At 47.0% G+C, this 26,266-nt stretch overlaps 1 protein-coding gene across 5 annotated transcripts in view; it reads left to right on the top strand.

Moving 5' to 3' along the window:
- Window positions 1–25,736, top strand: part of PFD1 (PREFOLDIN 1) — a 36,261-nt gene extending 10,525 nt beyond the window's left edge. For 2 of the 5 annotated variants that reach the window (XM_086499047.1, XM_086499048.1), the window contains exons 4-5: window positions 25,007–25,212; window positions 25,388–25,736. In XM_086499047.1, the coding sequence (XP_086355173.1) occupies window positions 25,007–25,017 (11 nt within the window). In that variant the 3' untranslated portion in view covers window positions 25,018–25,212; window positions 25,388–25,736. Of the gene's footprint in view, window positions 1–6,572; window positions 6,728–25,006; window positions 25,213–25,387 lie in introns of all 5 variants that reach the window. The other 3 variants (XM_086499046.1, XM_086499045.1, XM_086499049.1) reach the window with 3 other exon arrangements.
- The last annotated feature ends 530 nt before the right edge of the window (window positions 25,737–26,266 follow it).

Below are 26,266 nucleotides of genomic sequence, written 5' to 3'. Positions count from 1 at the left end.
TTCTGCTTCGGCTTCTGTGTGTTTGCGTTCCATTTCTTTGAATTCACGATCCAATTTGGCTTGTCGTTCTTTGGCTTCCAAGCGTGCTTGCTCGCGCTCACGTGCTATGGCTGCCATTCTTACGGCATTTCTTGCTCTGCGTTGTAAATTTTGTTCCATAAACAACAACTTCAACTCCTCCATTGGAGCTAGTGCAATCGTTGTCGTGGATGGGGAAGGGTCGGAAAAACCTCCTGGTGGGGAAAATTCTTCTTCGCCTCTCTCATGCTCATCACTTCCAAGGGAAGTATCCAATCTGCTTCGAGTGATGATCATTCTGCAATCGTGGGTTCTTGTGGGTTCTTGTGTTCGTAAGTCCACGAGTGACTTGGGTTCTTGAGGGTCTTGGGTTCTGAAGTTCATGAGGAACTTGGGTTCTTGAGGATCTTGAGGTTTTCTTTCGCTTGCAAATCGCGTTGGAGAAGGATCTTCTCTTCACCCGAGTTCTACCCTTTTCTGCGGGCGCACCCCTTGGCGGCCTTGCGCTCACACCAAGGTTGCTTTTTCCCACCTCACGTCAATTGGCCGGCTGCTAAGTGCACGGTCCGCTCTCAATGAGTGAAAAGAGACACAAGGGGAGGCTGGACAAGCCCTTCTTTCTTGGGATTCCTGTCACTCTTCAACAAAACACGATTAGGAATCACCACGCCCAAGTAAACTTGGGTTCGTGCGATCATCACAACCAAAAAAAATTCTTGTGGTTCTTTCCTTGAGTAATGCAGAACACTTCCAAAGCTCTGATACCAATGTAAGGTGCAGTGGAATGAATGTTGTATTTTCTCAAGATTAGTGATCTTTATTGCTAGAGGTTCCTTTTAGTTCTTTAGGGAAAGAGAGAGCTTTCCGTCTGTAGAGTGCTGTGGTCACGAACAAAGTGAGTGGATATTATGCGTGCAAATGAATGAGACTGAGAGAAGGAGAGAGAAGAGATACGACACCAAGAGGTTGTAAAACCCTCCCCCGAAGGCCCCACTCTCGTCGGCGAGAGTGGTCTATTCTTTGATTGCACAAAGGTGTACAATGCGTATGCAATGGACTATGCAACTTGGTCTATGCCGATGACGACGACGGTGGTGACGACGACGATGGCTGAAATCTGAGATCTTCTAATCGCTGAATTTTGGGACTGTTTCGGTGGCGGAATATGACTGTTTTGGCTGCGTTTTCTTGGCTGAAAATGGAGGGAACATTTGCAACCGTCTAGGGGCTAATCTGCTACTGCGTCATAGGCTGAAAACTGCGAAGATCTACTGCTGGTTTGGGCTGAGCATTAAAAACGCTGATGCTGTCCTGTTCTTACCAAAAACGCCAGGCAGTTTGGGGGTCAGAAAACCAAAACGTTGGGCTTTGTGGCTGAGGTTCTGGCGTTAGTAATTAGCTGCAAAAACGCTAAGGGCTGAAGTTGTTCTGTCGCGGGAAACACAGAGAATGGGGCTGATCTGCAAGCATCTGCTACTGTGGTGGATGGCGATCACCGCAAGAGAGGAAAACGCCAGGGCTGCTGAGTTGATGCAAAAACGCCAAGGGGAGAAGATGCAAAAACGCCAGGGGTGGTCTGAGGGGGTACTGTTGAGAAGTTGCCTGTTGAGCGGGAAGCTCCTGCTGCCTCTTCTGCCAGAAAGTGTGAACTTTGGTTTGCTTATATATTAACTTAGCAAAATTGCCCTACCTACTTTTGTTGAAAAGTCATTAAAAAATAATAAGTGAAAATAACCAATGAATAGGAAAATAGGCTAAATGCACTGGAAAATTCCCCTAACTGATGCTAATGGATTTTGATGGGAATTCCGATGATCATGCTATGTGCAACCGGAGGATATGCATCTATGCTAAGTGACTGGGCATGCACGGTCTACGAATAGACTCACAAAAGTGCCAGATCACTGCTATTCTAACTTGATCGGACTGACTGAACCCTACTGTGGTGTAGCTTGTCCACGGACACATAGGGTATGTGTCACGTGACATCCCCTCCTTTTTCGTGGAGATCATGGCCACATCAAATGGCATTATGCACCCCCACAATGGTTTTTTTACATCCATCATACATACCACCTTGATGTATATATAGCTCACACCTTGTTAGCCCACCTGTCACAAACTGGAGCGCACACGAATAATCAACAAGATGAAAATAAATAATCTTTCAACAAAACAGAGTTGAGGAAGAAGTTCAACATAGTATTTGGGACCAGAAGATGGGCTGGTCCCCCCCCTTAAAGAGAATCCTTTATTATGGAGAATCTTTTTACAAGCACAAGAATCGGAGAAAACCCCTCCGTTCTAATTCCCGACTCGATGGTCGTTCCTTCCTGTAAGGGAAATCTGAGAGAGCTCTCAATCCTTTTTCCGTCTGTACTCGGAGTTGAGACTCTGCAGACAATTTCCGAATTCCGTTCCCAGAATTCCCAAGCGTAGGCCGAAGCCTTCCCGCTTCTCCTTCGCGATGAAGTACCTGCAAACACAAACACAAACACGGGACCACAATTCGTATGGCGAATCCACAATAGATACGTGTTGCTCTTTCGCGGGAAAAGCGACTTCCGTGCTTCGTAATGTCGCGATCTCTTGCATCTTCTGGCGGCAAAGTCTTCTCTTGCTGGCATTGGCAACAACTTTCCTGAGTGAGGGCATGTGGTGCTTTTATAGCTCCCTGGCCACAACAGGAATAGCTGAGCAGAGGCTGGCCGTGTAGAGATCGCATTGTTTTCTCCAAGGATGAGGTAGAACATAGAGAACATCTGCTACAGGTCTTTTAGGCATTACGAGATCACAAGTTGGTGATTATTGCAAAGAAAAGTGAAATTTTCCTACCAGAGATACACTTTTTGGGACACATAGTGTCGGCAGTAGGAGTGCAGATGGACCCGGCCAAGATAGAGACTATCCGTGATTGGCTCGATTTGAAGAATGTCCATGAAGTTAGAAGCTTCTTGGGCTTGTGTTCATACTACAGGCGGTTCATTAGAAAGTTTGCAGAGGTTGCTTCCCCTTTGCATTTGTTTCCGTAGAAAGGAGTCCCTTTCTCGTGGGGACCCACAGAGGTGACTGCCTTTCAGACACTGAAAGAGAAATTGACTACAGGACCAATTTTGACTTTGCCAGATTTGTAGAAGTCATTCGGAGTATATTGTGATGCTTGTGGTTGTAGTCTGGGTGCGGTCTTAATGCAAGAAGGCCATGTCATTGCCTATGAGAGCCGACTGTTCTCAAGACCGGAATTGACAACACAGATTTATGAGAAAGAGCTTTTGGCGGTTATCCATGCTCTTACTTAGTGGCGGCATTACCTATTTGGAGCGGATTTTACTGTCTTCACAGACCATCAGAGTTTACGCTACTTCTTGTCACAGAAGCAGCTATCGAGAAAGCAAATGCGGTGGGCGAACATCTTGTCACAGTTTCACTTCCAGATTGTCCACGTGTAGGGATAGAAGAATTTGGTGGCAGATGCTTTGTCCCGAAAGCCGTTGGTTCTGGCTATTTCCACGATACATCATAGGAGCTTTGAGGATATGGTCGATCAGTATGCCACAGATACAGATTTTGCAGATATTTTCACTCGGATACAGAACGGGGAGATAGTAGCGGGATATTTTATTTGGGATGGCTACTTGATGAGGAAAACCATGTGCATTACACAGCCGTTAAGGGAAAAGGTTATGACCGAATGCCACTGTCCACCTTTTACGGGTCATGGCGGCATTGCTACCACCTTGAAAGGGGTAGAGAGATACTTCTTTTGGCCGAGACTCAAGAAGGATGCGGACGAATTTGTGCGCAGTTGCTTGGTACGCTTGAAGGTCAAGTTTGACAGGCACAAAGCACAGGGATTGTTACAGCCTTTACCCATACCCCCATCCGCCCCTGGGAAAGTATCGCAATGGATTTTATTTTTGATCTCCCAAGAACATAGAGTAGTCATGATGGTATCTAAACTGTTATTAACAGATTTAGCAAGCAAGCTCATTTCATTCCAGTGAAGAAAACAATCAAGCCTTATCACCTAGCGAGACTGTGTCACGTGACACATCCCAACCCTATGTGTCCGTGGACAAGCTATACCACAGCAGGGTTCAGTGAGTTGAGTCAAGTCTAGATTAGCAACGATCTGGCACTTTTGTGAGTCTATTCGTAGACCGTGCATGCCTAGTCACTTAGCATAGATGCATATCCTCCGGTTGCACACAACATGATCATCGGAATTCCCATCAAAATCCATTCGCATCAATTAGGGGAATTTTCCAGTGCATTTAGCCTATTTTCCTATTTATTGGTTATTTTCACTTATTATTTTTAAGTGACTTTCCAACAAAAGTAGGTAGGGCAATTTTGCTAAGTTAATATATAAGCAAACCCAAGTGCACACTTTCTGGCAGAAGAGGCAGCTGGAGCTTCCCGCTCAACAGGCAACTTCTCAGCAGTACCCCCCCTCATGACCCCCATCGCCATACCTCCCCCTTCTTCAGCGTTTCCACAGATCTCCCATCGCCTTGCAGTTTCCCCTTTGTGGCGATAGTACCCGGCGGTTCAGCCCAAGGCCGAGCGTTTTGGCTTGCCAAAAACGCCACAATATCAGCCAGCGTTTTTCCCACAAAAACGTCAGCCTAACAGAGCAGATCTCAACGTTTTTGTTCCCAGACTCTCAGCGTTTTGATCAGCAGATTTCAGCCTTGAAGAGAGCAGTTTTCAGCCATGACTCAGTAGCAGATTTCACCCCAAGAAGGTTGCAGATTGATCCCCCATTTTCAGCCATAAAAAAGCAGCCGAAACAGTCATTTTCAGCCACCAAAACAGTCCCCGAAATTAGCGATTAGAAGACCTCAGATTTCAGCCATCGAGACGTCGTCATCACCGTCGTCGTCATCGGCATAGTCACATTGCATCAGTCCATTGCATACGCATTGTACACCTTTGTGCAATCAAAGAATAGACCACTCTCGCCGACGAGAGTGGGGCCTTCGGAGGAGGGTTTTACAAACCTCTCGGTGTCGTATCTCTTCTCTCTCCTTCTCTCAGTCTCATTCACTTGCGCGCACAATCCACTCACTTTGTTCGTGATCATAGCACTCTCCATAAGACGGAAAGCTCTCTCTTTCCCTAAGAACTAAAAGGAACCTTGAGCAATAAGGATCACTAATCTTGAGAAAATACAACATTCATTTCGCTGCACCTTACAGACTGTTTGTGGTCGAGATCTTCAGATTACATGGCATGCCTGAGATGATAATCTGCGACAGAGACCCCAGATTCACGAGTTTGTTTTGGAAGGCTATTTGGGAGAACATTGGCACGCAGTTGTAGGTCTTGTCATCTTTCGACCTGTAGACTGACGGGCAATTAGGGATTGCTATTTCAGTGGTACTAGATTTATTGAAGCCTTACATCTCGGATCAGAAGACTCAATAGGGAAAGTATTTACCTTTGGTGGAATTTGCCTACAATAACACGATACACTCTTCGATGGGGAAGGCGCCATTTCAGATTATTGAAGGTGCTACGAAGGTTCCACCCTTCCTAAGCACGAAAGATAAGATTTTTGAAGCCGATGAGTACACGCGTGACTTGGACACGGCTTTTGTCAAGGTCTGCGAGCCTTTGCAGAAGTCTCCAAGACAGAAAAAGGCAGCAGATCGCCATCGTCGCGATGGAGAACGATTGGGTGCTCTTACGTTTTGAGAAGGCACACCTGAGAAAGAAAAAGGGAAAGGAGAGGCTTTTCCCAAAGCTTAGTATGCAATACTACGGACCTTTCCAGATCTCCGAAAAGATAAATGATGTCTCCTTTCGACTAAAGTTGCCCGATACTTGGAGAATTCACAATGCTTTTCATGTGAGTCTTTTGAAGCCTTTTATAGGTGATGTGCCCGAAGATGGGGAGCTTGATGAGCAACCCGGAGTGGAAGAAAACAAGGAGATCCTTGTTCCAAAACAGATGTTGACACATAAAGACAGAAAGATTAAGGGTAAATTGATAAGCCGGTTCTTGGTTAAATTCAAGAACTATCCTGCATTGGATGCGAAGTGGATGGAGGAGGAAGACCTAGCAGATACTCCTCAGATTGTGAATCTTTACCTTGAAGCATTTGGATTAGCATAGTCTATTCTAAATGGAACCCCGAACTCAGCTTGGGCGGAATCTGGTGCAACGGGTATGCACAAGAGGGGAGTTGCTCCGCTCCTTTGTCAACACATTGCCTTGATTTTTGATATTAAAGTCATTGATGTCTCTTTGAGTTTCAGGGATAGTGTGAGCTGACAGTATTCTGTTGTATGACTATATGAATTGAAATTCCCGATAATATGATACTGATTTGTTCTTGACTTGTTTAAGTGTAGGAACTGATAGATGAAATGATTGATGGTCTAAGATCCGAATGAATGTTGAATGTCATGTGATGTCTAGTGATGTCCTGTGATGTCGTGTGATGTGACTGTCGATTTTGTATATGTGCTAGATGTGTGTTCCTAGTACGTAGGTACTAACAGTCAGTGTTTGCTAAGACGGTTTATGGCTTTTGTTGGTTTTGCAGGCGTAATCGCGGTCTATTACAATGCTTTCAAGAGGGGGGTATGTCACAAAGTGATGATGTGGCGGACATCAAAAACCCTAATTTTTGCCAGAAACCCTAAAATTCTTGCAAACCCTAATTTCTGTCAAAAACCCTAATTTCCGAAAATCGCGGAGGTAAAAATAAATAAATAAAAAAAAGGGATATTTTTGAGCGATGCAAATCTCAGCTTTTGGCCAGAAAAGCATAATTGCTTTTTGTTGCTCTCATTGAGAGAGAGAGAGAGAGAGAGAGAGAGAGAGAGAGAGAGAGAGAGAGAGAGAGAGAGAGAGAGAGAGAGAGAGAGAGAATTTGCTTTTGCTTCTAGAAGCTCTCTGTGAGAGAGGGAAAAGAGCTTTTGCTTTGAGGCTTTTGCTTTCAAGCTTTTGGGGCTTTGCTTTTGGGCATCCCTTGTAACTCTAAATAAGTGGTTTGGGCATTCACTTCTCAGAGCATCTGGACGCAGAGTCTGAGAGTGAATCCCGATCCACTCTCTTGTACTTTGAACTGATTAATATAAAAAGAAATACCGAAAGGGGCGCCAGTCTTTGGGGCCAATATCTCTAGGGACGGAACTCCGCCGGGCCAGTGCAAATCTATTGTGATCTGTGAATTGTTTGAAGTGGTTATTTGGTGCTGTCGTGATTGATTCTTGACTTGGAGTGTCCAAGTCTGTTACACTCGCACAAATTGATTTGTTGCAAAAATCTTATCCTTAGTGACAAGGATCGGTGGAAGCAAGGCTTACCATAAAGAATTTCAAAGAGTGCTTTTCCCGTAGACGAATGCACGATATTGTTATACGCATACTCAACAAGGGACAAATACTTCTCCCAATCAGATTGTCGTTTTTGACACACAAGATTTCAACATATCTAATACTGTGGAATTGGCAATCTCACTCTCCCATCGGTTTTGAGGATGATATGCAGAAGAAAAATTAGACGTCGTGCCAAGGTTATCAAACAAAGCACACCAAAAATTTCCTGTCATGCGAGAATCTCGATCACTCACAATAGACTTGGGGCATCCCATGATGCTTAAAGATTTGTGCTAGAAAAATCCTAGCCATATGATTTGCTTTGATTGTTTTCTTGATTGGAATAAAGTGAGCTTGCTTGCTAAATCCGTCCACAATGGTCTAGATCGTATCATTTCCAGTTCGAGTCTTTGGGAGACTTATACTATAATCCATGGCAATATTCTCCCAAGGTTGATCAGGCACATATAGAGGTTGGAGTAACCTAGGCGTCTTATGCCGATCATACTTTACCTTTTGGCAAACCAAATATCCCCTGACATATTGATCAATATCTGCTTTAAGGCTTGGCCAAAAGAATACCTTTTCAATGCTAAAGTTGTACGGAGAATTTCTTAATGACCCACATAAGGCGAAGCATGTGCTTCTTCCATGATCTTCTTCCTCAGTGGTGCCGCCACGCAAATTGCTCCGTTCTGTTACTTACTCCAAATGGAGGAGAAGTCTGGGTCGTTTGGATACAACTCTGGAAGTGATTCCAATTCTTGGTGGTATACAGAAGTAACTGCATTCACCCTAGGCCGTCTAGACAATGCGTCTGTAGCCACATTCTTACTCCCAGTCGTATGAAGGACTGGAAGTGGAACATGGACAAAAAGTTAGCCCATTTCATTTGCTTCTCAGATAATTTCCGATATGTAAGGAAATACCACAAACTCTAATGATTGGTTTTGATCACAAAATCCGCTTCTAGAAGATTGTGCTTCCAAGTAGACAAGGCGTGAATCACAGCCATAAGTTCCTTCTCGTAGATTGAGGCATGCAATTTTGCATCCTTAAGCCGTCTACTTTCAAAATCCACTGCATGGCCTTCTTGGTTAAGCATTGCACCGATGCAATTACTTGAAGCATTGCAGTGAACCTCGAATGGTTTCCTTAAGTATGACACTATCAAAGTAGGTCCATGGCTTAATAGATACTTTAGCCTATCAAAGGCACCTTGTTGTCTCGATCCCCATTTGAAAGGGATCTTCTTCCTTGTTAAGTCATGGAGAGGTCATGTACTTGAGCAAAGCCTCGGATAAACCTCCGATAATAGGAACACAATCCCAAGAAATTACGTACATGTACTGTAGTGGGGGTTGGCCAATCTTGTACCACCTGGATCTTTGCGGGATCCATACTCACTTGGTTGTGTGAGACTATATGGCCGAGATAGTGTATCTCAGTGAGAAAGAACTCACTTGTCTTTGCATTCACATGCAATTCATGATTTTGCAAATCTTGAAACACTATGTCTAAGTGCTTCCGATGTTCCTCTACGGTCTTCGAAAAGACGAGTATGTCATCAAAGAACTCCTGTAAAAGCTTGGTGTGGGCTGAAAATTCGATCCATCATTCGATTGAATGTGGTAGGAGCATTGGTAAAGGCGAAAGGAATTACCAAAAATTCATAGAGTCCAAAGGTTGTGCGAAAGGCAGTCTTATGGACATTCTAAGGGGCTATGCATATTTGATGATACCCGCTCTTTAAGTCAATGCGACTAAAAATGCTTGCACCCTGCAGTTTATCGAGAATATCATCAATCCGAGGAATTGAAAAGCGATTATTGATAGTGATCTTGTTTAAAGATCGGTGATCTTTGCACATTCGAAACGTGCAATCTTTCTTCTGCACCAGTAAATGCTCTCAACACCCATCACGTGACTCATCAGGAATATCTGTTTCCTGGTCTCTCCTACCGAACTAACGGTACAGCAGTTGAAAAAAGGCTCGTTGCTGCTCCTGCGCGTTCCCCTCCCCCCCGCCTGCTCTTGCTCCCTTGTGCCATAGCCCCCCCCCCCCTTCGCCCTCACCCTCGCGCTGCCCCTGTTGTGCGCTGCCCCCTGCCTGCGAGCTGTCTGTCCGCGCGCGCTGCTGAGCTTACACCAAGCCTGCACGCAGCCCAACCAGAGTGCAGCCCCGCCCGCTGCCCCCCCTCTTGTTCGCTGCCCTCGCCGCTCCAGCCCCTTATCCTCCCCCCCCCCCCCCCCCCCCGAAGGCCTCGTTTGAATTGCCTGGCAGTGGATTCTCAGTTGGTTTCTCCTTGCCGAGCTCTCAAGCGTTAGCCTTCTCGTCCGCCCTTCTCCTTCAGAGCAGCAGACACTAATGGAGGCTCATGCTCCACCCCAGAGGGACTCCTCCGAAGCCCCCTCGCCCGACACCGCTGAGCCCACCATTCGACTTGCTCTTTCACTGACAGAGCAAGCGAGCCTAGCCGCAGAGGCAGAGCGTCTGCAGGCGACCTCGGTCATTTGCAAGATTCTCGGCACTCGACCCAGTAGAGGAGAGCTGCGTGACCTTCTCCAGGCCCGCCTTCTCGCAGAGGTGGGCAAGATCTTGGATGTCCAGATTCTCGGAGGGGGGTACTACCAGATCGAGTTCGAGACCTCCGAGATGGCTTCCAAGGTCATTGCTATGAGTCCACTGGCCATCCGAGCATCACGCGCGCACTTTCGACAGTGGCGACATGGTTTTGACCCGACTTCGGATGTGCTAGTAGAGGAGGCAGACATTTCCATCTCAGTCTGCTTTCCGAGTTTACAGAGGGAGTACCTACCACTTCTCTCCAGGATTGGCCCCGTCATCGGGACTGTCCTGGAGACACCTCGTACGGCAGCATCAGTAGTTGCCAAGGCGGCTGGCATCCCCTCAGTTCGAGTTTTGGTCAGAGATATCCACACGCTCCCGAAGGTCATCCTTCTGCCTCGGGTGAGTTAGGGTTGGTTTAGACAGAGTGTGGAGTACTCTGGTCTTCCGAACCAGTGCTTCATTTGCAGACAGATGGGCCACCTAGCGAAGGCCTGTCCACGGAGGAGGCCACGACCTGCACCTCAGCCTCAACCCCAGTCTGCCAAGGCTGGGCCGCAGCCACAGCCAGCGGCACAGCGCACAACTTCAGAGTCACCCTCCGAGCCTGTGGCTCCAGCGGAGGAGGGGTGGCAGCAGGCCTGTGGCCGTCGACGCCAGGGGCCACAGCGACAGCCTGACACTCAGAGTGGCCCTCAGGTGCCTACTCAGCAGCAGGGGGTTCCCATGGGGAACCGCTTTGGTCCTCTTGAGTAGGTGGAGCCCCCTACGCTAGCTTCCACCTCCGCTTCACCCTCGCCAGCGGCCCCCCCTTCAGAGTTCCCCTCCTCCTCCTCATCCCCCCCCCCCCCCCCCCCGCCCTCTGCTCCCGTCCACTCCCCACCTCGCCTCTCTACCTCTTTCACCCCACCCCGCTTTTCCTCCCCCCCGCCCCCTCCAGCTCCTTACCCCCCCCCTCCTGCTCCAGTTCCACAGTCGACTCAGGAGACTAGTCCCTCGCCGGCGGCTAGGAGATCTCTTGGCAGCGCCTTTGCCACGAGTCGCCTAGCGAGAGAGGGTCAGCCCTTCTTGCGGCCCCCTCTGCAGATTCAGACATCTTCCCTTGCAGCTATCCCTCGTGGTCTGACGAACATTGACCTTCGACGCCGCTGGGATTTCTTCGACTACGGGTTCACTTGCTTTCTCGGCGATTCCGCAGCAGACCACGAGGCAGCCTGCTTCAGGGTCCATGCTTTGTTCCTCGCCGCTAGGGGGACAGAGGCCTTGGACTGAGCAGTTGGTTTCTCCTTCCCCCTCTGTGGTAGGACCGAGACAGAGTGGTCCATCGACTCAGTGGTGGGATGGTTGCATACACAGGTTCTTGAGTTCTCTCACCACATGGGAGAACTTGGAGTTACAGATTTATTGCAGACGTTGTGGCCACTGGCCAAGTTTGCGGTGACACTCCTAGACTCAGCAGGATATAGGCACATTGTGGTGTACTTTTTTGCTGATATGCAGTGTTTGCCTTGCTATGTATACATTCATGAGGACTCCTCGACAGAGGAGGTTGCTTTACGTACGGCTCGCTCTGCTTGGGCTTGGACTAGGCACTCACTCCAGTCTCGCCTATCTAGAGGACGCTCGGATGCGGATTACTCCCCATCCAAGCTAGCCTCAAAGATAGCCCGTCTTGCTGCTGCGGCAGCATCTGTTCTCTCTCGCTCCCCATGAGGATCGTCTCGTGGAACGTGCAGAGACTAGGTGGGCCCCAGTTTCAGCGACAGCGGGGCCGATTGCGTCAGGAGCTTCAACGTTGCCTTGTGGGAGGAGAGATTGATCTCCTTATGCTCCAGGAGCACCATCTGTCTGAGAGCCGCATTCGGCGATGTGGTCAGATTTTGCATGGACGATATGATACCTTTTGGTCAGCTGCTTTTGGCCCTGGAGGCATCCAGGGTGGGGTATGTATGACTATTGCGGACTCATTGCAGCAGGCCATTGTGGGCAGAGGGATTATTCTGCTAGGCAAGGCTCAGTGGATTACTATGTAGGTTCAGGGTGGCCTTGTGGGCTTCCTGGACATCTATGCGCCCAATGTGGTGAGTGCTCTTGCAGAGTTTTGGTCACAGATTGTTGAGTCTTTGCCACAGGCTGACCATTGGTGTGTAGGGGGGGACTTCAACATGTTGGAGGACCCTTCTGACAGGATTGGAGGCAGCCATGCTACTGTGCATGGAGTCGAGTTAGCAGCTTAGGAGAGGTTGTGTATGACTTTGAGGGTCTCGGATACATGGCAGCACTCTGGCTTTGCCTTGCTATGTATACATTCATGAGGACTCCTCGACAGAGGAGGTTGCTTTACGTACGGCTCGCTCTGCTTGGGCTTGGACTAGGCACTCACTCCAGTCTCGCCTATCTAGAGGACGCTCGGATGCGGATTACTCCCCATCCAAGCTAGCCTCAAAGATAGCCCGTCTTGCTGCTGCGGCAGCATCTGTTCTCTCTCGCTCCCCGTGAGGATCGTCTCGTGGAACGTGCAGAGACTAGGTGGGCCCCAGTTTCAGCGACAGCGGGGCCGATTGCGTCAGGAGCTTCAGCGTTGCCTTGTGGGAGGAGAGATTGATCTCCTTATGCTCCAGGAGCACCATCTGTCTGAGAGCCGCATTCGGCGATGTGGTCAGATTTTGCATGGACGATATGATACCTTTTGGTCAGCTGCTTTTGGCCCTGGAGGCATCCAGGGTGGGGTATGTATGACTATTGCGGACTCATTGCAGCAGGCCATTGTGGGCAGAGGGATTATTCTGCTAGGCAAGGCTCAGTGGATTACTATGTAGGTTCAGGGTGGCCTTGTGGGCTTCCTGAACATCTATGCGCCCAATGTGGTGAGTGCTCTTGCAGAGTTTTGGTCACAGATTGTTGAGTCTTTGCCACAGGCTGACCATTGGTGTGTAGGGGGGGACTTCAACATGTTGGAGGACCCTTCTGACAGGATTGGAGGCAGCCATGCTACTGTGCATGGAGTCGAGTTAGCAGCTTGGGAGAGGTTGTGTATGACTTTGAGGGTCTCGGATACATGGCAGCACTCTGGCTTTGTGAGGCCTCCAGAGAGTCTTGCTTTCTCTAGGTCGGACCGCAGAGTGGGTGGAGTGAATCTATCACGGATAGATCGCTTCTACACTAGTGACCACTTCAGTGACTTGGGGGGATCAGTGGGCATCCTGACAGGGACATCCTTCTCGGACCATGCACCAGTGATCCTCACAGTGGCAGACAGGCAGAGGAGTGGGAGCACGATGCTTCGCATCCCAGAGCGGGTGTTGTTGGACTCAGCACTCAGAGAGAGGGTAGAGGCTCTTTGGACAGAGGGCATGGACAGCCAGGCTCTTCTTGCAGACAGAGTGGCCTTAGGCCTAGCTCAACTTAGCCACTTTTTTCTCCAGGAGTCTCTGGCTCGACGGGCTGCAGCGAGAGAGGAGGAGCAGCGTCTCAGACGAGGCATTGCTTCACTACAGAGGATGCAGGAGCAGCATCCAGACATCTATGGTTGGAGGAGCAGTTACAACAGGCTCGACAGGAGCTTGCTTGCACAGAGGAGAGGCGTCATGAGTTTGCCTTTCATCGACAGGCATCTCGGTGGACTCAGGTGGGTGACAGAGTGACAGGTGTTTTTTTTGAGACAGTGGGACCTCGGCACTCGCATGCCAAGGTCAATTAGTTGAGGAGACCCGATGGGTCAGTTGTTCGTGAGCCAGAGGATATGGGTGCAGTTGCTATTGACTTTTACCGTGAGTTACGGTCGGCTGAGCCCCAGTCAGAGCGGCAGGATGCATGCAGAGAGCAGGTTTGGGCACAGATGCCTTGTCTTGTGACTGAGGAGATGCGCCAGAGACTAGAGATGTCTCTTCAGCTTGAGGAGTTGCACACGGCTCTTAGGGCCCTACCTCGTGGTAGCTGTCCAGGTGAGGATGGGTGGACTCCCAGTTTCTTCTTGGAGTACTGGGACCTGCTTGGCCCAGATCTTTGTAGTGCCTTTCAGTACATTCTGCACACAAGAGTGATGCCGGATAGCATGAGTGAGGGCTTGATTTACCTCATTCCAAAGGAGGGTGGCTCCTTGGATGAGATTCGACAGTGGTGCCCCATCACCATCCTCAACTCAGCCTACAAAATTCTTGCCAAGGCTCTAAGTTTGAGGATTCAGCCACTTTTGGAGAGCCTTATACATGGGACTCAGACAGGTTTTGTCAAGGAACGCAGTATCCTTGACAACATCTTCACTTTCTGGGAGGCTTCTGCCCTGGCACGGCTCCGTGGGGAGGACCTTGTGATTCTTCTTCTCGATCTTGAGAAGGCATACGACAGAGTTGACTGGGACTTTCTAGAGGGCACTCTACGCAGGATTGGTTTCTCAAATGCTTGGATCAGAGGGGTGTCAACTTTGTACAGACAGGCTCACAGTCAGGTTTGGTAGGAGGTAGAGGTGAGCGCTTCATGCTCACACGATTTGTCAGACAGTGTTGTCCTCTTGCCCCCTTTCTCTTTCTGTTCTATGCGGAGGCGATGAGCAGATTTTTGGTGTCACAGCAGGTTGGTCTGTGGGGCTTAGCACTCCCTATACGGGGAGATGAGCTTCTGGACGCTGAGTTTGCCGACGACTCAGCCTTGTACTTAGAGGGCCAAGAGGCCAATCTACACAGATGTGAGCGGGCTTTGGAGACCTTCTGCTGTCCAGCGGGCGCACTGGTCAACTGGAGAAAGACAGTGGCTTTCTCGGTTGGCAGTGCTCCTGTGCCAGATTGGATGCCAGGAGAGGGTTTCAGGTGGATTCCTCCAGGGACTGCAGTTGGGTACTTGGGTTGTCAGGTTGGTTTGGACTTGTCCCCCGAGCAGCAGATTGCTCCTCTTCTCCTGTCCATCAGGAGAAAGCTATTACATTGGAGCTCAACACGACTTTCGCTGGCTGGTAGAGTAGTAGTTGCCAACCAGGTGTTGTTGGCGACTATGTGGTACATCACTTCTTGCTGGATCTTCTCGAGTTCTTGTATCAGCCAGGTAGAGAGGCTGATCAGGAACTTCCTTTGGTCAGGTCGTGACACTCAGATTGCCGGAGCCAAGGTGGCTTGGTCGGTCATCACACTTCCTTGTTCTTAGGGAGGGCTTGGGATCATTGATCCAGCACAGCAGAGCAGAGCCCTTCTTGGGAAGTTCGTCGTCAGAGGACTTCTTCCAGGCGAGGAGCCCTGGAAGGAGTTCTTGCTGCAGAGGCTTCGTGCCAGGGTGCCTCAGTCAGGGGGCCCTTGGCAACCTTCGACCAGATGGATCTTTACAGAGTTGCGCCGAGTTGGTTTGAGCAAGAGACTGGAGGACTGATTCGCTGTGAGTCTGCTTCGATCTTGGGAGCTCTTACGGCGTGGCCTAGAGCAGAGACAGCTGACGTGCACGGAGGAGCGCCTACGGCAGTCCCTCGTCTGGAACCCCATGGTTAGCACTCAGAGAGGCCACTTGGTTGGGAGCCGGCCTCATGTTTCTTGGGGTCCCATGGAAGCAGGTCCAGCGCGTTCTCTAGGTGACTGGCTTGAGTTCACAGGTTTGTCTGAGGAATTGCAGGGTGTCCAGCTATAGGGCATGAGAGGGGTGCAGAGCATGTGTCAGGACATCTCAGAGTCAGTTCCAGCTGAGTGGCTCACGCCTCTCGAGCTAGTAGCACCCCGATGGATGGGAGCCTTCACACGACTGGAGGTTCTCATTTCAGTCAGGGCCTGCTCAGAGACTGTCCTAGCCCTGTTCTTCGAGCTTCAGGGTGGGGGACGATTACAGCGAGTTGCAGTAGAGGCCGTTTCCAGAGGATCCGAGTTGTGGGCACCTGTGAGAGGACTTGCGTCATAGACCCTGACCCAGCAGCTCTTGAGACTGGACACTGGAGGCTATGGGCTTGGGAGTGTTGTCCACTGGCACGAGTACAGTGAGATCCTGGTGAGTGGCTATGGAGGGACCCTTTCTCTTCTGCAAACCGCCCAGGAGTCCCCTTCTTTCAGTACACTGTTCGGCTTGGACGTCATATACTTGAGCACAGAGAGAGGCCCGCCCCGCTGCAGCACGTCATTGACAGGAGGAGGGCCTCACAGTCGAGTTCTTGGCAGCCTTTTGGCAGAGGCTGTGGGACTCCAGACAGCCGAGGCGCGTCACTTTGTTTCAGTGGCTGGTTGCACACAGAGCCACAGCAGTAGGGAGCTGGCTTGTGCATTGTGGTCTCTCGGCCGCATGTGCAGCCTGTGACCAGTTGGTGGAGAGTCAGCGTCACTGTCTTTGGGACTGTCCCTCAGCCCAGCAGGTGTGGCTACGAGTTCTTCGGCTGATGCCTGCCCTCTCCACGGCTCGACAGTACACTTGGGGGGCAGCGGCTTGGTCGACCCTCACGGGCCCGGCACTTCAGTTTGAGCTATCTTCCACCAGCAGGATGATAGTGATGCAGGGGGGACGACCTACACTCCAGCTTGCTACAGAGCTTACTCCACAGGAGTGGTGCAGTGAGAGAGAGGAGTGTTGGGAGCTCATCAGTGGCCTAGCTCTCTGGTTCATCTGGCGGGCCCGCTGTTTCCGTATCTTTGAGGCTCGCCATGTGCCATCAGCAGAGACTGTTCGTGACTTTTGGCTAGAGCTGATCCATACTCTCAGAGGATAGCTTGAGGGACTACAGGGCAGCTCCGATCGCATGCGGGAGCGCGGCGAGGCTTTCCTTCAACTCTGGCGCCCTGGGCCTTTCTACACCATAGTCCAAGGGGTGCCCAGATGGCACTACTGTCCACCTGTGTGGCTCTTCCCTCCTCCCATCTCTTGATTTAGCCTCATTGTATATATGCTGTTTTTTCATTAGGAGAGTGTCGCTATCATGCTTGTTGTAGCCCTCTCTTGCAGAGGTGGATGTAGCCCTATGGGCAGTTTTCAGTAACTAATAGAAGGATCTTTTTCTCGGAAAAAAAAAAAAAACTGACGGTACAACTCCTTCGCGATGCTTAATTTCACCCATCATATGACACATCAGAGTTGTCCATTCGTGATGGATTTTAATAATTCCAGTAGATCTATAGCTCCTAGCCTTACGGTTCAAGTGCACACATTTAAATATTCTAATTTCAATAAAAAGAAATTACTCAAAAAATTAAGGAAATAGTGGTCAGCTACAAATTTATGGAAGAAATTTAACCCTAATTTTGTGCAAGGTTCAAGATGGAAAGCCAATCGTCTTTTCGAGCTCGATTGATGTCGAGATTGCTTTTTAAGTTTGAATTTTGTTTAAGAACTTTTTTGGTGATCCTGTTTGGAATTTGTTTGAAATGGATGGTATTTGATTAAACCTGTCTTGGTGCCGATTTGAATTGTTTGACTCTGGTTTTAATATTGATTTCAATGCTTGATGATTGACTCTCGGGTGGAGTAGCGAGAAATGCTGTTTTGGTATTTGTCTAACCTCGGAACGACGTAGACGGGATGTTTGGGGAGCGTTTTGTTGTATGCTTGAAAACGTTGGAACGACACAGACGGGATGTCTGGGGAGTGTTTCGTTGTATGCTTGAAAACCTTGGAACGACGCAGACGGGATGTCTGGGGAGTATTTCGTTGTATGCTGGAGAACCTCCAAACGACCCAGACGGGATGTCTAGGGAGCGTTTGGTTGTATGCTTGAACCTCGAAGCAACGCACGTTACGGTATGGGGAGCGTTTGGTTGTACCAGTCCTCTGAACTCATGGTCCGGACCTTTTTAGGTTATTTGCGGGGGAGTGACTAAGTAGTCGTTGAGTAGCTTCATACCGCAGATCGTCTGTCTCAGGGGAGTGCTCAACGGCGTTCGTTGTGCCTTGTAACATGCATATGTGAGCATTTGTGTTGCATTGTCATGTGCCAACCACTGAATATTCCTTATTGGATAAGATACTTCTGGGAAACCAAGTGTTGGGGGTAAAGGCCCCCTGTGGCCCCCCCTCTTGTATAGTGTACACATACTTATACTTAAAACTCACTTATAAGTGAGTACACACATTTTTTATTAAGTGTCCGGTCGCTTTGGCCGGACAACTTATAAGTGTACTTAAATAAAACAAAGAACCCTCAAAAATTAGAGAAGCGTGGGTTTCTTATGTTGAGCTCTCTCTCTCTCTCTCTCTCTCTCTCTCTCTCTCTCTCTCTCTTTCGATCTGCTGTGCACCCTACTTCCTGCAGTGTGTGCCCATCTCCTCCTGCTCTCACACACTCCCTGCGCTCAACAAACTGGTATCAGAGCAAGGCTACGTGCCTTGGGCGAATCTCTCGCGCGTAGGAAGGAGTTTCTCTCTCCTGCGCAGATTTTCTCTCTCTAGAAACAGCAGCGCAGCAGCTTTCTCTCTCTTCTCCAAGTATGGTACGTTGACTATCGTTACTTATACGCTGAAAACAGGGAATTATAGGTCCAAAACAGGTGTTTTTGGGCTGTTTTTGGCTAAAAACAGGCCATTTTCTGCATATTCAGGTGTTAAAACAACAAAAACAGGTTTACAGGTTGTCACAGGGCACTTTGGGAACCCAATTTCACGTTTGGAATTGGGGTTTTCTACTACTATGCTGAAATTTGTCAAATTCAGCACTTATTCGCGACAAAACTTTGGGCTTTTGCTAATTTCAGCAAAAACTATCAAGTTTACTCCTTAAAGGTGCAGGTGGCAAAGCTACAGTGGAGAATTGAGCAGTGAGAATTTGGGGTTTTTTGCTGAATTTTGAAAAATTCGGCAAAATTTCACTTATGTACTTACATTTGTGGTCAATTTGAGCAGAGAGATTGAGGCTTGTGGAGCCTACAGGTGTTTATTCAATTTTTGAGCAACTTTCACCTCTTATGTGTATTGCCAAATGTAATTTATGCAGTGAAACTGTGGCATGTACATCATTGGGGTCATTGCAAATGCATTTGGTGATGTATACTTGATGTGAGGTTGTTCTATGCGTTGAGTTTGACATGCTCAATATGTCATCTTCTGAAAATTTTACTTCTGAAGTAAATTACAGTATTATATTTGCTCTTGCAGACACTTTTACAGTGTATATTTGCATTTGCTTTTGCGGTACAACGATTGTACCTCTTGGCTGAAAATTATCAGTTTTTGTTTTGCCTCATTATGGCTGACACTTCGTCATCCTCGGACTCTAAGAGCCTCTTTGAGATCCGTAGGTTTGATGGTACAGGTTTTGATTTGTGGAAGGATCGCATACAGGGCATTCTTTTCTTGAAAGAGTGCGATGATGCATTGTCTGCAAATAAGCCAGAGGGTATGTCAGATGCAGATTGGACTAAGCTTAACAGGAAAGCCATTACTTACATCAAGATGGCTGTGACTGATGATATCCTCGTTGACATCAAGGGACTTGACACAGCTATGGCTGTGTGGGATAAGCTTAAAGCTACTTATGAGAATACGACTCCTGTAAATCAGGTCCATCTCATCAGGAAGCTTGTAAGCTTAGAGCTTGATGAGTCCAAATCTGTCTCTGATCACTTGAATGCCTTTGGTGGGATTTTGAGTCAGTTGAGTGATTCAGGTTTGCAGGCTTTTGAGGATGATAAGCTCAAGGCTATCTTTCTACTTATGACACTGCCAGAGTCTTGGGAAGCATTGGTTGTTTCTTTGAGTAACAACTCCAACTTGACCTATGATGGTGTGCGTGGCTCTATCCTCAATGAGGAGATTAGACGCAAGTCAAGTGGGAGTGGTAGTGGATCGGCCTATAATGTGCGTGGTCGCAATGAAAAAAGGCAAGATGTTGCAAATAAGCAAAGAAATCGCAGCAAAAGCAAGGAAAAACAGCAAGACATCACTTGCTATCAATGCGGAAGAAAGGGGCATAAAAAGCCCGATTGCAGGTATTTTAAGAAAGAGCAGGAGCGCAAGAAGCAAATGAATGCAAAAGGCAAGAAAAATGACAAAGAGGGCAGCTCTACCCCTAAGGAAAGTGAGCCTGAAAAGGCAAATGTGATCTCTAGTGTTGTCATTAAAGAGATTGATGAAAATGAAGACACTAGTGATCTTTATGTTGCATCTTTAGATCCACATGTCATGACTGTTGAGGATATGCATATCACTAAGCATGATGTGATAGATGCTTTGCTTTCTACTCATGATGGCCTGTCACAATCTTGGATTGTTGACAGTGGTGCCTCTTTTCATGTAACTCCCTCGTTGGAGTGTTTTGCCTCATACACTGTAGGAAACCTTGGAAAAGTGTATTTGGGCAATAACTATGCTTGTGACATTGAGGGAGTTGGCACCATACACCTGGCACTTGATAATGGCCAGGAACTCACTCTTCATGATGTTAGATACGTGCGTGGTATCAAGAAGAGTTTGCTTTCAGTTGGGCAGTTGGATAGCAGAGGCTTCTTCACTACATTTGGTGGTGGCATGTGGAAGATCCAAAAGGGATCTATGCTTGTGACTAGAGGCAGTAAGAAGGGTACTTTATACTATTTGCACTGCAAGGCATCACCTGGTCGTTTTGTTGCAATTGCAGAAGTGCAATCACACATGGAGCTTTGGCATAAGCGTCTTGGACATATGAGTCATAAGGGACTGCAGACTCTTTCCTCTCTTGGCAGGATTGATGTAAAAAGCTCTAAACTTGATTTTTGTGATGATTGTGTACTTGGGAAGCATGTAAAAGCTTCTTACTCTCATGGAGCCTCTAAAAGGGCTAGTATTTTGGATCTTGTACATTCTGATGTATGCACAATGCCAATAAAAACTCATGGTGGTTCTCGTTACTTTGTGTCTTTCATTGATGATTGTTCACGTAAGCTATGGGTTTATTTGCTCAAGGACAAGAGTGAGGTTTTAAATGCTTTTAAAAAGTTTTATGCCTTTGTTTGTACTCGAAAGGGTTTGAAACTTAAATGCATACGTACAGATAATGGGGGGGAGTATGTTTCTAAAGATTTTAATGTTTTTTGTGATGAGAATGGGATTAAAAGGGAGCTCACTGCCCCTTATAATCCATCTTCAAATGGTGTGGCTGAGCGTATGAATCGCACGTTATGCGAGAAGATTCGGTGCATGCTGTCTACAGCTAATCTCTCGCAATTGTTTTGGGGAGAGGCACTTAAAACCGCGGTGCATATATGCAACTGATCTCCACATCGTGCACTTGATGGTGGCATCCTTGAAGAGGTTTGGTCTGGCAAACCGGCTTCATATGACCACTTGAAAGTCTTTGGTTGTGAATGCTATGTACATGTGCCTGTTGACTTAAGGACCAAACTCGATATGAAATCCTTGAAAGGCATCTTCTTGAGCTATGGAGATGAAGGTGAAATGGGATATAGAGTTTGGATTCCGGGGTCACATAAGGTAATTCGCAGCCGGGATGTGGTATTTAATGAACCTAAGCTGCTGAAAAGTGCCACATCCAGTGACTTCGATAAGAAAAAGGTGAAATTTCAGCATGATCAGTCACTTTCACAGCCATTTTCTACTGAAAATTCAGCTCCTTTTGATGCTGGTCATGAGGGTCAGCGTGTTATCATTGAGCCAGATGATAATGGACAGCAAGGGGATGCTGAAATTCAGCCTGAGGGTCAAAATCAGCATGCTGAAAATCAATTACAGCAGCCTGAAAATCAATTACAGCAGGGTATAAATGCTGAAAATCTGCCTCTATTTGATGGGGTTAATGTTCCGCATGATGTAGAACCCTTGCCGGTTAATGTAGATCATTGGGTGAGGCGGTCTACACGTGTAAGAAGACAACCAGAGAGGTTTCAGCCCTCTTTGGATTGTGTCTTGTTGACGGATGAGGGAGAGCCTCTTACATACAAAGAGGCCCAGTCATGTGAAGATAAGAATAAGTGGGAGCTTGCTATGAAATCTGAGATGCAATCATTGTATGCAAATAATACATGGGAGCTTGTGCCTTTGCCTAAAGGAAGGAAAGCTATTCCTAACAAATGGGTTTATAAGGTCAAATGTGTTGATGACAAACCCAAGTACAAAGCACGTCTAGTTGCTAAGGGTTATGCACAGAAGGAAGGCATTGATTTCCAGGAGATTTTTTCACCTGTGGTAAAGATGTCCACTCTCCGTGTGCTGTTTGCTTTATGTGCTATCTTGGATTTGGAGCTGGATCAAATAGATGTGATCACTGCTTTCTTACACGGTGACTTGGATGAGGAGTTGTATATGCAGCAGCCTGAGGGTTTTGTCATTCTAGGGAAAGAGCATTTGGTATGCAAATTGAAACGTAGCTTGTATGGGTTGAAACAATCCCCTAGACAGTGGTACAAGAAGTTTGATACTTTTATGCTCAACCATGGGTTCAAACGCAGTCATGCAGATCACTGTCTTTACACTAAAAAGGCTGAGGATGGAAGCCTTATTGTGTTGGTCTTTTATGTGGATGATATGCTACTTGCAGGAAAGCATAGAGCGACATTAGATGCATTGAAGAAAGAGCTGAATTCAGCTTTTTCTATGAAGGATTTGGGTGCAGCTAAAAATATTTTGGGCATGCGCATTAAGCGAGATAGAAAGAAACGATTGTTGTTTCTCTCACAGGACAAGTACATCAAGAAGGTACTTGAACGTTTTCATATGGCTGATGCTAAGCCTCTTGGTGTGCCTTTACCGCCACACACAAAGCTTAGCAAGCTTGATTGCCCAAAAGATGATGTTGCCAAACAAGTCATGAAAGGGATTCCTTATGCATCCGCCTGTGGTTCTTTGATGTATGCCATGGTTGCTACACGTCCAAACATTGCTCATGCAGTGGGAGTTGTTAGCCGATTTATGTCCAACCCTGGCAAACCACATTGGGAGGCAGTAAAATGCATCTTTAGATATTTGAAAGGTACACAGGACATATGTATATGCTATGATGGGAGTACACTTGCGTTGCGGGGTTATTGTGATTCGGACATGGCAGGTGATCTTGACACTAGAAAATCTACCAATGGGTATGTCTTCACACTTGTTGGAGGTGCTATTTCTTGGTGTTCAAGGTTGCAAAAGATTGTCGCACTGAGCACTACAGAGGCTGAATATATTTCAGCTACAGAGGCTTCTAAGGAAGCCATATGGCTTGGCAAGTTGGTCAGGGATTTTGGTCTTCCTGCACATGCTCCAGTGCTTGGTTGTGATAGTCAGAGTGCTGTATGCCTGGCTAAGAATGCCATGTTTCATGCTCGTACCAAACACATAGATGTGCGGTACCACTTTATACGACAAGTCTTGGATGATGGTCTTGTCTCATTGACAAAGATCAAAACACAAGATAACCCTGCAGATGTCCTCACTAAAAGTCTTGCAAAGTCTCAACATGAGCATTGCATACGCTTTAGTGGGAGTTGCTTAAAGGTACCACATTGGGTCTTTAAGTGGGAGGTTGTTGGGGGTAAAGGCCCCCTGTGCCCCCCCCTCTTGTATAGTGTACACATACTTATACTTAAAACTCACTTATAAGTGAGTACACACATTTTTTATTAAGTGTCCGACCGCTTTGGCCGGACAACTTATAAGTGTACTTAAATAAAACAAAGAACCCTCAAAAATTAGAGAAGCGTGGGTTTCTTATGTTGAGCTCTCTCTCTCTCTCTCTCTCTCTCTCTCTCTCTCTCTCTCTCTCTTTCGATCTGCTGTGCACCCTACTTCCTGCAGTGTGTGCCCATCTCCTCCTGCTCTCACACACTCCCTGCGCTCAACACCAAGGACCCAGGATATCAAGAGCTACAATCTAGAACGCGACTCCTTATTGGATGAGATACTTTTGGGAAGCCAACGACCTAGGATATCTCTCACACAATGTCCTGTTATATCTATCAGCCACACCATTAGACGAAGGACTATAAGGGGCTGTTAGCTCCCTCTTGATACCATTTTCTTGGCGAAACTTAACAAATTCAACATATGTGAACTCACCTCCATTGTGTATATGCAAGCATTTCAACTTCCTACGTGTTTGGGTAGTCACAAATGCATGAAAAATATTCAAAGAAGCAAACATGTTACTTTTATTCTTTAGCAAATAAACCCATATTTTCCTAGAGAAATCATCAACAAAAGAAACAAAGTACGCAGTACCACCCATACTCTTGACAGGCATGCTACACACATCAGAATGTACAAGATCAAGACGATCAGATTTGCGAGGGACACCAGAGTAATAAGAATTTCTCACTTGTTTTTGTTTTCCATATTGGCATTCATTACAAAAATCAAGCTTTAAGCCCTTAGTATCAACATGAGAGGAAAGAACATCAACGCTCATATGGCCTAATCTTTTGTGCCAGCCTACTTTCTGTTTTTTGCTAAAGCCATGTCTCTCTTCTTGCCCCATAGGACACCACAGTTAGAGGTCTTACTATGCCTTTGGATGACTCACCAGATTTGTTGGATCAGGAGTATGCAGATGACACTATGCGCTTTGAAGTTTGTACGCTATGACACTCCCACCTTGGACAGTCTACGGGAGGCTCTAGCTACCTTTTGCTTTGCTAGTGGTGCTCTCATCAATTTGTATAAGTCGTTTGGCTTTCTTGTAGGAGTAGATGAAGATTGTCAATGGGGGTGTGCATGATAATTTCACTTGGCTACCTAGAGGACAGACTTGCAGATATTTGGGCTTCCATGTTGGCATTGATGTGTCAGTAGAGCAGCAGTTTGCGCACGTTTTACAGTCTATCAAGAAGAAACTTTGAATTTGGTTATCCTTGCATTTGTCTTTGGTTGGTAGAGCTCTTATGGTGAATCTGGTTCTTCTTGCGACGGCTTGGTTTGCTACATCCTGCATGACTTTTCACTCTGGCATTATGGCGCGTTTGAAGCGCCTTGTGTGCAGCTTTCTGTGTGAGGGATTGAGAACAAGAAAGTTAGGACGTATGAGAGATTGAGAATTGAGAAATAGTCGTGGTATTTGATTGTATAGTTCATGGATTATGGGATCACATCTCTGTGGTTGTTGGCATATGATTTATATTTATCTGAAGGACGATGTTCATGTTAAAAAATGATTGTGTGTGTGTGTGTGTGAGAGAGAGAGAGAGAGAGAGAGAGAGAGAGAGAGAGAGAGAATAGTTTTGTTCATTGCAGGAAGGGCGTGAGTATCATTCCTGTTGATTACAAGATGAGAGCATCCCTCGTCTTTGTAGAGAAGCTGGTTAATAAGTTTATCTTGCAAAGCTGCTCTTCTAATTTGATCAGGTTGGTGTAGGTTCATTCTAGAGTCAAAAGATGACCTTATTAAGGAGTATCAAGCTCGAGGCAAAGAATGTGAGGCTACACTAAACAGCTTGCAGGTACAGAAGTCTGTTGCATAGGGCATCAGATGGCTTTGCCTAAATGTGTGTGTGATTTTTGAGGTTTCCCACCAGTAAAAGCATTACCCAAAAAAGCATGTGCACGTGCGCACGTATGTCAGAGAGAAACATACAAACACTGCCGTAAAAGTTTCCTAACCTCGTGTGTGTGCAGACATCGTTAGAGTACTTGGAGCGACAGATGAAGGAGGTTGAGAATAATTTCAAGGAGTTGCTACAACAATCTCCTGCGTTAGCTCAACAAGTAATGGCTTTGACAGTATAATCATCCGAACTATTGTATAAACACATCAGATGCATCTCTCTTTGAAGCAGTGGTAGCTTTATTTTGTGGCCTTGCCCACTTTGACCAAATCTGATGCATGTCCTTGAGGTGTGGGATTTTTGAGTAATGATTGTTTAGGAATGTCAATGGAGTGTTGAAGGACTGTTGTTCTAAAACATGATGCAAATGGCAAACGCTTCTTGGTACATTTTCAATCCGAGAGAATTTCTTGTGTTAAGTACTCTAAAGTTTTGTAGACCCTTTTTTATTGCACCATAATGTAAATGGGGCGCCATACTGAATCAAGGTTAAAGCCTTGCAACAGTAGAGATGCTAGAGCTATGACAGGAACTCGATACCTAACCTTTCGTGTTAATTATGAGTGCGGACCGGTATAGTTTGATACCTGGCTCTACACCCACTCTTGAGCATTGATGGCGTGTCGTACTACCAAGACTCTCTAACTTGCACACCCCTTCAAAGATGAATCTATGATATTCTTGGATTCATCCAGGGGTATATAAACATGCTTAGGGTATACGGATGTATATGAAAGTACTAATGTCAAACACACTCCTTGCGTAGAAGGCAAGGTTAAAGAGCAATGACAGATTTTAATGAAATGTGCGGTGTCACCTAAATCAATACGATGCCAACTAAATCAATAGGTCAGTCGTTGCAAAAGTGGAGTACGGATCTATGTATTTGAAGAACAACGGCTCTCTATATCACACCAGTGAAAGCATTTCAAGGGCACAGTAAGCTTTT

The sequence above is a fragment of the Adiantum capillus-veneris genome, chromosome 24, assembly GCF_014529385.1.
Source record: "Adiantum capillus-veneris isolate H3 chromosome 24, ASM1452938v2, whole genome shotgun sequence".
In the NCBI taxonomy this organism is placed as follows: Eukaryota; Viridiplantae; Streptophyta; class Polypodiopsida; order Polypodiales; family Pteridaceae; genus Adiantum; species Adiantum capillus-veneris.
This window is presented reverse-complemented; position numbering and strand designations above follow the sequence as displayed.